At 33.9% G+C, this 17,403-nt stretch overlaps 2 protein-coding genes and 1 long non-coding RNA gene across 3 annotated transcripts in view; all 3 read left to right on the top strand.

Annotated features, from left to right (window-relative positions):
- LOC146738997 (uncharacterized) overlaps nt 1-966 on the top strand; it is a 38,987-nt gene extending 38,021 nt beyond the window's left edge. Inside the window, exons 8-9 of the mRNA XM_085504018.1 lie at nt 634-745; nt 900-966. Of these exons, the coding sequence (XP_085360144.1) occupies nt 634-745; nt 900-966 (179 nt within the window). The remainder of the gene's footprint in view (nt 1-633; nt 746-899) is intronic.
- Nucleotides 124-9,824, top strand: LOC146738996 (cell adhesion molecule DSCAM-like). The gene is made up of 12 exons (XM_085504017.1): nt 124-1,373; nt 2,538-2,867; nt 5,272-5,339; nt 5,469-5,739; nt 5,916-6,142; nt 6,391-6,460; nt 7,743-7,849; nt 8,030-8,222; nt 8,661-8,790; nt 8,941-9,151; nt 9,475-9,520; nt 9,655-9,824. The coding sequence occupies exons 1-12, from the start codon at nt 1,196-1,198 to the stop codon at nt 9,822-9,824; spliced, it is 2,001 nt and encodes a 666-aa protein (XP_085360143.1). The 5' UTR covers nt 124-1,195.
- Nucleotides 9,825-9,984: 160 nt separating this feature from the next.
- On the top strand, nt 9,985-11,634 carry LOC144350698 (uncharacterized). Its single transcript, XR_014930588.1, has 4 exons — nt 9,985-10,041; nt 10,891-10,987; nt 11,112-11,177; nt 11,320-11,634. It is a non-coding gene; the product is annotated as an uncharacterized LOC144350698 (long non-coding RNA).
- Nucleotides 11,635-17,403: the final 5,769 nt, after the last annotated feature.

Below are 17,403 nucleotides of genomic sequence, written 5' to 3'. Positions count from 1 at the left end.
TCTATGGTGAATTATGTAACTGTAATTGTCATTGTAAAAACAATGGAGCATGTGATAAGAACATTGGTGTTTGTCCAATTGAAGATTGTGCACCAGGATGGATAAATCTAGATACTATCGATTCTGATTATCAACAAGGTTTGTATTTCTAATCACTGGTTTTTATGGTGAATTATTTAACTATAATCGTCTTTGTAAAAACATGCAGCATGTGATAAAACACCGGTGTTTGTCCAACTGATCTTTATAGGGATAGTGCATTCTGATGAATCCTATTGATTATGATTATGTAGCTATAAACTGATAGGATTTACTCTAAAGTCGTGTGATATTTAACATCAGGCAGTATACATGCATGTTATACCGTATGGACTTAGAACTTGGCTTTATATTAACACAAATAGATTAGTGAAAAGCGTATACAAAATCCGATGAGTATAGTAATTTTCCCACGCATCCTTACAGTGTGCAATATCATATGTTCTCAATATTCAACATGTTTAATAACTCAGAATCCATTATTCTTATGTCTGCCACCGTGGCAACGTAATTGTTTAAGTCCTAATCATGTGTTGCATATCGCATTATATATTCGTTTGGATGTATATATTGTACTGATAATGTTTATTTTAGTGCCTCACAATGATACTCTGGCAGACCTGACACAATCAGACAATCATCCCAATAATTACACTACAAAGTTTAGTCACCGTTGGCATCTACAAGTATTCCATGCCATGTGTAGGTATTTCGGCTAATATAGTTCCATGCGTGTCTTCAGCTGCCCCATCAGTGCCATCTCTTTGAAACATTGCATATTCTCCTTCATTAGATTTAAAAAAAAATATAATCTCTTATATTGGTATGACTTTAAGCTGTATTATCTATTAATATTATAGAATGTTTTTCACTGATATGAGCCATCAGTTGAAATCCGCAGTTATTGACTACGCTAGACACGTATAAGAACCTAAAACACAAAATCCCGACATGCAACGCGGTTTCGAATCCTGCTTAGAAGTATGAAATGCCATGTTCGATCTTTTACTTATAAATGATCAACACTTTATGTTATTTTTTATGTTAAGATGGTAGTCCCACATATAAAGCTTTCTCCTATCACAAAGTAAACCCTGGCGAAGAAACATATTTCATCTGTGAAATAATTGGGAATCCTGTGGTAGCAAATAATGAAATGAAATTCTGGAAACTGGGTACAACTGACTTCCTGTCTCCTACGCATTATGATGATAGTGACAAATACACAGCTATTGGAAATTTTACTGGCGTTGTTGTTCAGAATAGTGATGTATTTTGTTGTGGTGCTCCTGATATTGGATATAATGGGTTTTCAGTTACTTTACAACTGTATGGTAAGTTTACATATACTATGTATCTTGTATATGAAATAAGGTAATCACTATAAAATATAGTTTAATCATAATACAATACAATACAATAGTAGTATTGTTTGCCTGTCAGTATAGTATATTACTAATTGTAAAAAAGTAAGCATACAGCATCTGTATATATGACTTTTCCCTAAAAAGTTATTGAAACAAAATGTACGATATGGGCATGTTGGAAGTATAACGACATTCTTTTATCCAGAATTATGGAGAAACCCAAATTGTAATTTCATATTACAGTGTATGGCATAGTGGGAGTGTGTATAATTTTGTTTAACTGTGGAAAATATGGCTATTGATACGGCTACTACGTAACAAGTGCTACAGGGAAAATAGAGTAATATTATAGTGAAATACACAGTTTCAAATTCTGCTCGTTCGTAATATTTATCCAAATTCGTAAAAATTGTTTTAAAATTGCAAAAAATTTTTTGGAGGAACTGAATAAATATTCTAGAAATACACACTTGAGCTTGCTGAAATGAACTATTATTATCACAATCCGTTGTTATCGGAAACTCTGTTAAACTTTCAGCAGTACGTAAAGTGAAAAACATTAGGCAGTATGTGACATAACGCTGTGGTATATGGGTTTCTTGACTGCCCTGTTTTACGCCACACTGTAGTGGTACGCATTTTATGCATGCACCATAATTTTAAGATCTTGGTACTGATTGTAATTTAAAAGAATATTATTCATTTATCTATTTCAAAAGTTGGGCTAGAGATGACTTCTTTTCAGTGAGGCGGTGATTTGAACGTGAATATTAGCTGTTGCAGTACTGGAATGCTATTAAAGATTTGTGTTTGATTACTTGATTACGAACATGTCTATGTGTTCTAATGCACTGTTAGTACTGCTGGAAGTCAGTAAAAATGGTTTCACCAGAACTAATGAAATTGAACAAAACTAAGGGTTTAAGCGTGTATTTTGTTCACTGGGAATAATTTGACATGCTCTTATGATGTTTCGGTGACATATAGTATATTACACGATTGTTTCAATACTAAAAAAATGGATTGCATTTTGTAAAATACCTCCAAGAATAGTTAAAATACCTGAATTATGCTAAGTAACGGGCAGATCACTTTAACTAATTTACTAATTCACATATTTTTCCTCATGAGATCTGCCAAGGTTTCAGACTAGTAACAAGCTTCAAGTATCAGATAGTCAATCTGACCAGCTTACTGTGACCTGGAACAAATGGACTACTGATGATATTGGAGATGGACCAGTTGAATCTTATAAAGTATATTACAGAGAGAGTGGTGAGAGTGACTGGATATCAGGTCAAGTTATATCAGTCAGTGATTCAAGTCAGATGAGTTATACATCAACTATCACAGAATTACAGTGGTCAACTCAATATGAAATTACAGTGACTGTTAAAAGACCGGGTCCACTTGGTGAAGGAGGTAAACTCGTGACAACTACATCAACTACACTGTGTGCAAGTAAGTAATGATTATACATGTTTTATATTTATATTCCAATCTATTTTTGTCCTTGCATATGCCAAATGCCGACATAACAGGACTAATGGCATTATAATCAATATTAGTTGGTCTTTGGTTAGTTGGTCTGTGTTTCAAAATATAATTTGTCTTACTTGATTACACGATGTTTTATGATGGCGTGTTTATCATGTATGTTATATACGTTGTATACGTGTAAGACGAATAAAAATAACGTGGGAATGCTCTGATAACACTGAAACAAACGTTAACTTATGCAACTTTCAAAATCACATTCCACATTGAAAAATGCATTTGAATACATACATGATTATGCTTAAAATACATTTGCAGTTTTGGAAACAATCAAAACATATTTTCTATGTGTTAGAAATATGTGTTGGGCATCTGATTCTGTGTGGTTGCAGCTGTTTGGCCGGAACACGGTATAGCATAGGCCACAATCAATTGCAAAAACCTTAAAGGTTGCTTTTCAGCAAGCAATTTTAATTGGATATTCAATATTCATTAAATCATCACAGTGTCTTTTATCTTTTATCTACATAACATAAATGTTCTCATTGAGTTGAAGCTCCAACAACAAATAGAAATTAACTCATTGCGAGTCTTAATTTTAAGCTATCATAATCATAGTTTTTGCACTGTCAATCGTCGGAACACTGTTGTGTTTTTCATGAAAACACACTGTTTCAATTAAAAGCACGCTGTTTAAATTGAATTTTATAAAAATTAAAAACTTGGTGTTCAACATGATTGTGTTATTGAAGTGTTTATTTAGTAATAAATATTTACTTGACTATGTGATTTAATAATTGAATGTTATGATTATTTCGCTATCGACAAAATGCTTGGTCGTGAAACGCATCATTTGATTTTGCACATTAACACTATCCAACTTTATATTTCAATGCAGATAATGTGTAATGATGATGCTTTTTTATTATAAAACGCATTTTAAAATGAGTCATATTTACCTCCCAACTGCACAGTGATGTACATCAGTATTTACAAAAAAATTGAAACCGAACTGATAAGTTCTTCTAGGTATTTTCAGCAAAATGATAATATATAACTAACTTACGTTGTTGATGGTGTAATCAATTGAATTCAACTCACCTTGTCCAACATACTGTGACATAAATTTCAAGTGTAAAGTAAATTTAGAAAACAGGGCCCTTGCTGTGTGAATGAAAAGCACAGACGTTTGGATACTTTTAACAACCATTACACATGCATATTTTCAGACTGCTGATACCATCACTAGGTTGTGTTGTCAGCAGTATTTGGGATATATTCATCCTGTCTCCCCCTGTGGCATAATGGTATGTCTCAGACAATAGAATGGTGATTGTGAAATACCTAGGAATGTGCTGAACCCAGTGTTGTTAGTAATGAAAATATATATAACATCATTGACCCGAGCTTGGATAATAAGTGGTTTATTCCACTACAAAAATGTTCATCCTGTATTCACTGATTTGTCCGCTATTTCGAGATAACAAAACATTTCGTTAGATACATTTTATTGTTTGCATGGCCATAATTTAGTTGTAATGTTTAAGTTCAAACATGATTAAGAACCATTAGTTAGGAAGGTGACCTGACTGTAACATCCTGTCCTGCTGAGTACTGACTCCCTGTACGTATGTACTAGTAGCAGCAGATATCCGTGGTGTTGCCGATATTCTCTGGGCACTGATCAGAAGTTTAAATGGTAGTGGATCTGCCTCGAAAGTGTGCCCAATATGAAGAAACGCAACATTGTACTTTGCTCTTCACCGGAGCATGGAGTTTTCTCTGTAGCATCGATCAAGTCCTAAGTTTATTTGTTTACTGTATATTCCCATTCCTTGCTGATCCCATTGATTAGCGCTCCGTACTATTTATTTAATAGTGACGGAAATCTTATATATTGTTATATATTGTTATATATTGTTATATATTTATTGAATTTGTTACCGGTATATTTCCTTCCATACACTGCCTCAATTGCGGTGATATACTTTCAACAAACGATCCTGTGAAAGCGGATGCGCTAATAGGAAAGACTTATAAGATAAGCACGCTACCAGAGACGTATATTATTATACCTGTATTGAAGATGAGCTCCTAGATCCTGAATACGTGGTAGCCCCACATATGCCCTTCCCCGTATTTTACGTCACAATACGTTTAAAATACTCAATTTTAACAGATAACATCTGCACTATAAGTGCAAATGTAGTTAAGCCATGATTAACTGACATTCATTGCACTGCACTTAAAGATCAGAAAAATGGAAACAATTAAAATAAACATAACATATTTACAAATATGAATATTCAGGCAAGTCAACACAATAGCTCAACCATTGTTCATTTATATCTAATTTAATTATTTATAGAACCAAATTATCCAACTATAACAAGCATTGCATCAACTGGACTGAAACGAATAACAATTGAAATACAGGTTTGTTCTTGATTTCCATTATATATTGTATATTAATAGAAAAATTATGCCAAAAATGTTATATTGTAATGTTCGTATTCTCGCGCTGTTCTGTTAATATTTAATTTTATTTCATTTCTACTTCTACAGTTTCCTGCAATCGGTGAAATAAAATGCAATTATAACGGTACAAACGGATACGTAGATTTAATCAAAGTGAAATTGAAGAAGACAAACACTGAGAATACCTACCAAACCAAAATCATTTATATTTTGGGTCAAATTAAACGAATACATTACTTTGATGTTATTGACAACACGTTGCTACCTTATACAGAATATGATGTGATAGTTATACTCGCAAATCGTAATGAAGAGAGTGATTCCAGTGGCAAAGCGGTTGTAAGAATGGTTGAAGATGGTATGCATATATTACATGTTAACATTACCTTGAAAAGTACAACATACAGCACTGGTCCAAATGACAAACAGCCAAATGAAATATCTCTTCTCATAACTAAAATACTAAACAACAATAATTAGAATTATTAATTTATATGGCTTTAAATTAATTGCACCTTTTCTGTTTTATTTCAGTTCCATCTCAACCAAGAAATGTCACTTTAGATCCAGCTGTGTTCTTCATTACTGTGCAATGGTTGATACCAGAGCCTCCAAATGGTAAAATAACGGGGTATCAGATAACATATTGGATATATAATAATCCAAGCACACTTAAATCATTAGAAATAACGGATGATCTATTAGATGCCATGAAGTACCAGATAACAGACCTGGAATACGACGTCAGATATTCTGTAAAGGTATCCTATTTTGGTACTCTAAGAACACTGAATCATATTGCAAAGTTTTACAATGTCTATGCTTCAGACAATGAAGTGAATTACATCCTTGCTGCTGCTTTGATTACAATTACGTGTTCTTTCATTAACATTTCCCGCTATAGTTAATTACCCAGTAGGATCATACTAATATTATTTCCCATTATAAAATTCTAAAGATTATGTCAAAAACTAGATTACTATTACCTTTACGTTTTATTAAATACTAGGTAAAAGCGTCGACTAGTGTTGGATATGGTATTGCAAGCTCTGAAGTAAGCATCACAACAGCTGAGACAGGTATTAGGCAAAACCTATTAACCTATTATACGAATAACCCGGACATAGTTCATGTTTTTGTTCACCAAATTAAATTATATAAATTACTGTAAATATATTACAAGTGTGATTACTGAAGGGACATTAAGTGTTTTACAGTAATGCCTCATTTCGGCATTTTGGCATTTGTTGCATTGATTTTGAGGTGAAGGATTTTATAATGTTGTGTTTTCATGGGAATATATTAACCTATTGCCACACAACTTGTGGTGGCGATTGTATATTTTTGTTCCGAATGCTTATTAAATAGTTAGTCAGTCGATAACTGTTTAACATGTGCATGTAAAATATAAGGGATGTTACCTACTTCCACCACTGAGACGAAAAGTTTTTTTCTGAACTCAGTTGATTGTGTACCTTTATTTTACTTTGATGACTTGAATTATTTTTGAATGTCATGAATGTAATGTATTTGGGTGAAACACAAATTTTGGCTGTTTATGGAGGACAGAAACGTGACGAAGAAAGACTGAAAAGTGTGGCCTGGGAACGAGGCTGTCTCTTCGCGCAATCGACATTTTGAAAGTGATAGTGGCGTTTTCATAGTTGCGGTCAATTTATGTGACGGAATTTGAGAAAGGAGGACGACCTGAATCCAACAGAATACTTGCTAAGGGGTCTCTCCACCGTTGATACGCTGAGAAATCGACGGGACTTAAATTGAAGTTGGAATTCGCCGATTTTTGTCGTTGACTGGCCTGGTGCTGGGACTACGTGTGCGTTGAACACTTGCCGGGAGTACACGAGTGACGAGGGACTAAATCGTTAGTGATCGTTATTTTCAGAGCTCTATAAAAGTGGGTTGGGCTGAAAATGGTCGACAATTGATTTAATATTTAAATTGTGTTTTATGAGTAACAGTATTTATATAGTGTTATGTAGTTGGGATTTGTTTGTGAATATTACAGATTTACCTCATTTATTGCTGATAATGTCAACGCCCGTGCATTTATTGTTAATGATAGTGAGTGAATTTGTATGAGTCACCGTAAAACTGCCAAGATCCATCCACGACCTATTACATTAAGTAGTGTTTACCCTGGTTCATGTCCAAGTAGTTTATAAATTTAAATTTAAAAGTGGATTGAATTAAGGGCTTATCACTGTTATCCAACACGTGACGTATTAGGCTCTATAACTGGCGTCCTTGTGCGGGCTATAATACGCATTGGTGTGCACTCATATTACTGCATTATTTTGACACCTAGTATTTCAGGATTTCCTACATAATCATTTGTTACAGTTCCTGGTGTACCCGGAAGTATTGGCATACTTGCAGTGTCTGAGTATACCGTTAGTTTATCATGGAGAGACCCTATCATCTACAAAGGGAATATCACACAATACAAGGTATATAAACAACAATCAAACTGATTTAAGCTAGATAATTGATATACTTAGCATGAACACAGACTAACGCACGAATATGTATTTCAATGGTAGTAAACTGTCATTGTTACAGTGATTTGTGTACATAATATAAATGTATATTGATTTTCGTATCAAATATTTGTATGGTTGTTTTTATAGTTGACATACACTGCGTTGGAATCAGTGTACACATCCGTCATTTTGGAGGTGAAACGTGTAACATTAGAAGGTGACACCCATTCCCATACACTGGCATTACCATCAGGTACAAAGGTTTATATATCGGTCAAAGCAAGTACATCAATTGGATTTGGTGAGGCTGCAAGTATTATAAGAGGGACTAAATTAGAAGGTAACTACTTTTACATTCTGCAATAGTGCCATTTCTGGAGCATATATAGCGAGCCATACAGTGTAATATTGAACCCTTTTGTAAGGCTTGAGACAATTTAGAACATTTGTCAAATCAGCCTAATCGCCACGCAGGCAACGATCAATTCAACTTGTACTGTGGTAATCTAAATTTCAGTATAGTTTTCACAGCAATATTAAGCTTGAGCGACTATATAGTTTGACCATTGTGTACATTCCATAAAAAAATGCGCAAATGCAGTAGTCAGTAGTGGTGAATGAGTTGCAACATCAAATTCAGTAGTTCTGCCGTATCGATGTATTTAATTAAAGCAGGGGAGTAGTCACCTGTGACAGGAGGCTTTAACGTTTTGTTGTTCATGAACAAGCATCTGCCCATGAGTCTTTGCGTTTATTCTAAGACATTATTTTTTTGTAGATGGTAGCATCGATGTCATTCTACCAATTCCAGAAGGGAGAAGCAATTACATATTCAAAGATAAAACCATTATAATTGATTTAGCGAAGCTGGCTGCAAATACTGATATAAAAAGTGATACTGATCTATTGTGAGTGAATTACAAAGTAACGAAAAATATTACGTAATAATATTATGTTAAATATTATAATAAATTTATTATTGGTATTTAATTATTGAATCGCCTTAATGCTCATAGAATAACTCTTAAACATTATCTGTTAATTTTAATCTGTTATAGGCAATATATCATAGTTGTGGAAGAGATTAAACTGAAGAAAAAACGTGGTATAGCAGACAATCAGTATATATCGGCGTCATTTCCATTAAATGCAATTCCTGATCAACTTATAGTGGGTGATGGTGTAGAATATAATGGCTATCTCAATAAACCATTAACACACGGACAACAATATATCATATACGACGGATTAGCAGTTTATACTACAGGGGTAAGACATTTAAACGTGTATTACTGTACTATACTAAACCATCCACTATGTTGTCAAGTAACTTTAGCTTAAATTCAATGTGAATATTTCAAAATGCTAAATGAATTATGAATATCCAGCCCGTGAAATGTTAGGGCATTTCACTGAAGCAACATGATACATGAAAGTATACTGTAAAAATGCAGTGTTCGATTTTTGACTCATAGCGACGTAATATACAACGCGTGTAATATATTTTTTTTGTTAACATGAAATTAGAAAACGAGCTGCGTGACGACCGCCAGCCTTTATCAATTTAGACTAATTGCTGTTTTTAATTACAGAATCAGAGTGTTATGTTGCGGGAGACGGAGCTGGCGATGTTCACGGGTAAAGCTTAAAATATTTTTTTAATAAAAGTAGCGCCTGAATTTAAATGCCATTTATTGTTTTAGTTTGTACAAATCATTTTTATGACTGTTGAGAAAAAAATCATAAACGTTAACCCTTCTGATTTCTTTTAGTTGGCAGTGTTAATGACGGAGCTAATCATCTACCAATAATAGTAGGATTGGTTGTTGCAGTTGTGATTGCGGTGTTCATTGTCGTGGTTATAGTTATTGTACGCCGTCGGAACACACTCAACAAACGTGATCACCGGCAAGTAGATCTATTGATTTTGATTAATATTTAATATACATATAGACGTAACGATTTAGGTGAAACTATGCAAATAGTGTCGTTTATTCAGTTATTGATTGAACTGATCTCACCACTGCAGTAAAATGTTAAATTCAAGTCTCATTAACGTGTTACCTAGTCGTTTATTTGAACAATTGCATTTTCTTGTGGCAGAGACAAGTGTGACTATGACAATCCTGGAAAATCCGCTGACTCAGAAGAATTGAAAGGTAATCCTCATAATCTGATAAAGAGAGTCATGCTAATAGGTCATATTCCGCTCACTGCGAGATCTAGCGTGGTCAAGCTTTACGTCCTTAGCAACCAGTTTGGAACACGTGACACAGGTCAAACTTACCTTCCGTTGTATTCCGTTCACACAACAATATCGACTGTACAAAAGCACTTCAGTGGGAGTTAAACGGTGCTCTTACTGTGAATGCAAGAGTGATTCTCGATTTTATCTAAAAGCTTTTACTAATATTGTGTTTTTACTCGTTTCCCGCAAGTAAAAAAACAATGTCGATGATTTTGGAAGACACCGGATCACGCAAGACACTTACAGTACTTTTTTAGGGATGGGCGCTTATCCCACCCTCCCCCTCATAAAATTGTAATTCACCATTCGACAGTGTTCACTGCACTTTATTGGATGCAATGGTCAGACATCGTCATATCTAGACCCGATAAAAATCTCTGCAAGGGGTGTAGAATTCGATTTTGAAAAAAAACAAATTTACGTATAAGGCCCTTGATCTCATATAAACGTAAAAAGAACAATAAAACAAATGAATCGCAAGTGTGGAAATTAGGACAACAAACAATATAATATTATATTTTATTCAAGTCATCAAACATGCTTTGACTGGCTTCATTCAGGCAATGTCACACGTCTATTTGCTTTCTCGGGACTCACCCATAGTTCAGCAATTTCATGAGAATTATAGTGATTTTGTTGGCGAATCAAAATTCGTCAAAAGAAATAAATTTATGCTATTGACCACCTGACCAGTCAATGTGTTTTATATAAGTCGGCATTACTGAATAACTTCTAACAATATTATTGGTTTTATATTTAGTTTATGAAGATATTTCATCTTTGGAAGATAAAAGATATCAAACCTTGGGAAAAGTCCAAGAAATCAACTACCAGAATGCTACAGATAATAAGACAGAGTGAGTACAATTTATGCACAATGCACTGTAAGATTTGTTTCTATCCACAGTTTCACAGACGTATTATTTGAATGTTGCTCTGATATCCATGTTTCATTTCGAATTATTTTAATTTTCGTTTCAGAAGTGAGGTTGAATACGAATTACCTGACAATAAGCGTGTCTGAGTTAAGAATAATATTGAGTAGAGGTGAATATGAATTGATTTGATATTTAGCTACTATGACAATCAACCACTCATGTCCTATCTGTCAGTCATTGCATGTATATTAATCATCAACTCAGCATTATGTAAAGGTTTACTAATATTTTAAAAATGGATTTTATTTCAGTAACGCTTGTGGCATTGAATGACGAAACAGATAACCACGAAGACACTAACATGTATTTTTTGCAACAAAACAATTTCATATTAATTTTCTATATTATATATACTCAGTATTGTACCACTATATATGCGGTAATGATGTTAAATTACTTCCACATATTGTTGCATTATATAAACGGATATTAATTAATATTTCTACATTATACGTATATAATTAATATGTTGGGTCCAAGGAGAATGATTGGGAGATGTTCAGATCAATGTCAATGTAAAGTTTATCGAAATGAGCTGTACTGAATAAAATCGTTAAATCATGGTATTATTACTCATCTTTGATTTTGTAACTAGTAGATTACCGGAAATAGTTTGTTGGCCCACTTAAGTTACAAATGATATGGAAGACTACATAGTTCAATGCTTGATGGCATTGCATATACGCAAAGTTAAGTTTACGTATTTGATTGTAATGTTCAATAGACTCACAAAATATCATATATTTTATTGGTTGATTGCAGCAAATTAAACAATCCGTAGGCATGTACTTGTGTTTCTTTCCTTTGTTATATGTTGCATAGGAATTTGTTATAGAAGCTTAAGACTGCTTATTTCCGACTGAAAATAAATGTTAGAAATTTGAGATAAAAGAAATATACAGTAAATATATCACATCTGTCGTTTTAACATAGTGGCCAAAGGCTGACTAAGTCCAACGACATAACAGTTATGTAATCAATAATATACTACACATATAGAAATAATTGTATACGTAGAAACAACAATGAAGCAACAAAGGTTATATAATTACAGTATCGGAAAACACAACACAAGAGCCGAGGGAACCAACCAACCAGGAGGAGTGAAATTTAGTCATCAAAATAGTTAAGGACAAACAGTATAACCTGATTAAATCAGTCTCATAGCTCAAACGTAGCAAACATGATTTCTGGCTTAGGTTGAGTGATTTTAGTTGAGTTTTTGTTATATTGTATATTTTTTTAAATGGCGGGATATTGCAGGTTAATTCGGTTTATCGTTTTGTGTTCAATGCATGCATTTGTTATCGTTTACACACAAAAAATACTATTAAGCTATGCGACAAATACATATCTACATAAATCGAAACAAATGGTTATAGTTGCATAAATCACAAAATCAAGTGACGCCAATGTTCATTTTTGTGTTCTGCGCAATAATGTATAGCATGATTTGACACGCATACTTGTCTTTCATGCTCATTAAAGTGTTCAGGTGCTTATACAAATGTTGTTTTAGCGGATAACGAGTCCGGAGTAGTTTTTTTTTTTAAAGTTTGATCATGGGAGTATAAAGTTGTGTACTTTTGAAATATATTGTAGTAATGTTCACTACTGGAGATATACAGGTAAAACTTATATTTAAAAAACATATGTTTAGGAAAACTCTCCAAACAATTATCAAATAGATATAAATAGATAATAGTGTAATTATTTAAAATATAATACCACATATGTTGGTTAAATCATGGAATGAACTATGGTATCTATAGAAATAAAAGATTTACAGATTTGGAATCTCGATATGCATAATATTAAACGTTAACAGTATGAAGATACCATTTAACTAAAATACTGACATTCTGAACATGGCTGTGACATTTTGAGCCATGTCTCATATCACAATGACAGTTTAGCTTTATATGTGGGTTAATACAATTGTCCTTTATAAAGCTAACATGTTAGGCGAGATAGTGTAAATGACAATGGTTATATAGTCATTTTCTGGTAGTACAGATAATTTATATACATAACGTATATGTAGACGTCGCCTTTAACTTCTTTTAGTGATCAAGAATATTATTTCTCCTGATTCCCTCGTTCCCCGGGAATAATTAATTGGTTGTATAGAATGTACATTTACATACGTGATTCCATATTCATGTGTTTACGGTAAATATAACCTGTGATTGTTGTAACATTGTTATTTCAGTTCAGCTGCATTTAATTTAGCAGATTTTACTTTTCAGTAAAAAATAGCCAAATTAAAAACCATTGAATAACTAATACAATTATTGTAAACAAGCACACAAGAGTGTAAATTATGTTAAATACAAATATGCATAAGAAAGTTTCTTTGTATGAAATTGGATCTATGACGTTATGTTATCAAATTTCGAAGAAATATTAAAATTATATTGTAATTACATGGCTCACCTTGTTACTTCTCCATGAACCAAACTTGCTACAGTTTTTTAAAAGTCAATATAGATTATTATTATATCATAATTTATATGTTAGATAAAACAATAATCTTGACCTGAATTTGACCTGGGCAAACCGAGCCAAGAACCTTATATTGTGCATATGTGTCGTTTATGTCAAATTTGATGTTTTATTCATTTATTCTCGAACTCATATAAACTTGCTGCTAAATCTATAAACAAAAAGAAACGTTTTTCTTATTATAGTTTGAATTATGACGTCATAATTACGTCACATACTCATGAAATATTACATTTTCAATGAAGCTAAACATGTATACCAAGTTTGATCGTTTGATCCCCAGTGTCACGATCTCACCCGAATTTCACGCAAGACTAGTCTAAGGTAAACCATAAATAACAAAGATGTTAATGTGACCTTTTCAGTAATAATATGAGTAATCATAAGTAAATATATTATTACTACTCATAATAAGAATATGGATACTGATATAAATATGAGTCAATGTAATACTGATGAGGGATACGGTTATTATAAGTCATCAGTCATAAAAAACAACTCAGAGGCGTTCAAATTCAGCCAAATGGTAATGTTTAATACTGCCACCAACTACCACTGTCGCTATTAAATGAGTACACTCGGATTCATAATGATGTATATGTTTTAAGTGTCCCAAGTTATAAGTGATTGTAAATATCAGTTAAGCCTAATTTATGTACTGGCAGTATGACGAGCAAGGATGCTATCATGTTCAGCAATCCGTGATATGTTGAAGTATAAATGGCTTTTGAATGATAATGCTACTAAATTAATTTTCCCAGTCACCAAGTATTATAAATCTGAATTTAAGGATCATGTCAATAAATACATCAGCAAATAATAATAGGGCGTATATTCAGTTATATGTTTAGTACACCCTTTCACAAGCCAATAATGTTGTCATCACTGCACGTGCAACTATGACATCGTTGTCTTCTCCTGAAGATAATAATTATGTTAATTCTTGCATTCATTCCAGAGATTTATTGGCGTGTGAGATGTTACCCCAAGGAAACAATTTACAATGTGTCAATTCCCTTTTAGCGACTCGTTATAGACTAGCACACTTACAATAGCGAATATTGCTATTCACACTGCGACCACAATAAGTCAATTGACTGTGCTTGCTACTCAGTGATTGGTGTTTGCAACATCCACAAGTTCCATGGTAACCAACTCTTACAAAGGTTATGCCATGTCAAATATTTAGTATTTTAATTTTTAGAATTCCTTACCAGTACAAAATCCTGTATCACACCTCCCTGATGAAGGTGAAACTCCTCTAACATCCTTATATACATGGAAAATCGAGTACAGCTACCAATGTAAGATACTTTAATGGTAAATGTATTCAGTACCATATGGCTGATACATATATTGTGGAGTTTAAATACTCCCCGTAGAGGGCGCATAATGACTGAGTGCCACAAATGCGGCAATGTCTGAAGATGTCGGTAGAATACCGATACAAAAAGCCGATACCGATACAAAAAGCGGGGATATATAGCATATCTCATAGGTGACTCTACAATATCAGATAAAAATACAACACGACGTATAGAACAGGTATACTCTTACACCACTGCCGACCCAGTTACATATTCAAATTGTGCACTACTTGTGTGTTGTATTACCAGCGGTATTGTTTAGATACTCACGCCACACAAGTGAAATATCGTCGTGGTTTTCATCTCTACTTACAATATTGTCCTGATAGTCGAGCAGTAATCGAGTTTGTCAAAACTTTCGACAAAGAGTGCTTGAGTGGTTTGTCCTACGTGCTGAAATCAGTGAAATTGTGGCTTGATTGGCATTAACTGAGGGTTTCTGGTGTTTTATTCAATACAACGTGAATGGCGTCGACCAATCAGCTTGGCTTATTGGAATATGAGAGATGAGAACATTATTGCACTGCTTTATTGCATTGGACGACCGTTGTGTACCGAATAAAATGTACTATGTCACTAGGAAAGTAATGTTTTGTATGAAATGCAATTACCTTGGCTAGCAAATATAAAGTACGGTGTCTTGATTCTATTTACCATTATTTTTATTCAAGTGCATTTGCTGTCAATATCATTTCACATACTACTGGGTAAGAGTCAAACAAAAAATACCACGGATTACCTTTCTAATCGTTCCAGTATACGTCTTGCTGCATAACACGCGCTGCATTCATTGAAACACGTTTACCGCATATGTTCAAAAAGTAAAGTAGTATTATTATCTACAGACACAACATGAACTACTTACTCTACATACCTGTGTGAAAACAGAAAATCACTCGTTTAACGTGTAATACTACTTGACATAGTTGTGTTACAAACAAAAATTACGCCGTGGTAATTTTACGCCGAATCATGCCCTGTAGCACCTGGTCATCATTGGTGATGATATGCATATGTGTTGTCCGATTATCTGGCACCGGCAAACAGTCATAACAATACTAGTTCGTGTAAAATAGTCTGTTTAGTAAAATATGTTATTCCTCACGTAAAAGACAAATTTAGTTCGGTATTGACAGCCTGAAAAAAAGTACAGAAAAATGACTCATAAATATGACTAACCATAATGAACGAAAGCTTGGGTCTATTATTATTATTGTAGCGTTGTCAATACCAGTGGATTTGCTGCCAGTAAAAACCGGGAAAATTCAAGAGAAAACAGTTTCACAGTCAATGGCCGTGAATCTGAATAATTTAAAATGACTTTCTGGAAATTGTTTCCACAATCTCATATGGCAAACTAAGAAAAATGTGTGGTGTCAAATAGCATTGTATTGATCGCCCAAGCGAACGGCACACCATGACTGGTACGCCGTTTCGGTGTCCGCCGTGGCCTTGCACTACGCTACGCTGGATCACCTCTGTTGACCGGCTGGATCGACTGTGCATAGCGGTTCGTACACGGGGTACATGTACGTCGACGTATCGTTACCCCATCTTACGAGTGTTTTCAAACCATCAAGGTAAATGTTATTTTCGAATTTTACGGGAGGCCGGTAATTTCACGAATACTTTGAATCCAAGCGAAATATACAGGCGAAGCAAGCAAACGAACATAGCTGGAAAGCCAGTGGGTGTTAGATAACCAACAGTGATTTTATTCTGACTGTATGAATAAAAAATCACCCTAGAACAAGCAGTTGCTTGGATAAATCACCTTCGGTTAACCACGCGACAGGACGACCTCTTCGGGAGCAGCATCAGTAGCGGAATATAGAAGCGCTAGATGGAACGCTTCAATGGAACGCGCTTTAGCGTAGACGACGGTGCTCTCACAAAACTGTATGATATTGAATTCGATATTGAAATCCGTTTTTAATGGCAATGAAACAATGTGAGATATGGTGTTGATAAATGTATTTAACACTAGATGCCACTAATATATATTATTGAAATCCAAATACACCATTTGTTTTTGAAAAAAATAGACGTGAATTTATTGAACACCTTTGAACATGTAAATAAACAGAAGGAAATTTTGTATTTATAATAACATGTGCAATACATTGTTTACACAACCTGTCATCATATATGGCGTTATAACTGCACTTATTACGTCTTTTAATCAGTTAATATCGTAAGATTCACTGACTTTTGGACAAATCAAAACTGTGGCAAATGGCATGCTTTCAGGCAGAAGTGCGTTGTTACGCGGTTTGTGACACAACCATGGTCATACATAATGTGGGGTCCTTTCTATCTGTAACAGATGTCGTGTTAACTGAAACTCAATATTGCTTATAAAATGTGAATTCAAAGTTTAAGCTATTGCCATTCGAACAAATCAAAGAATTAAAAACAACTAAAACATTGGATTCAGATGTTTTTCACTAATAATTAAACTAT

Source organism: Saccoglossus kowalevskii, chromosome 9 (genome assembly GCF_978046115.1).
Source record: "Saccoglossus kowalevskii chromosome 9, keSacKowa6.1, whole genome shotgun sequence".
NCBI classification, from domain to species: Eukaryota; Metazoa; Hemichordata; class Enteropneusta; family Harrimaniidae; genus Saccoglossus; species Saccoglossus kowalevskii.
This window is presented reverse-complemented; position numbering and strand designations above follow the sequence as displayed.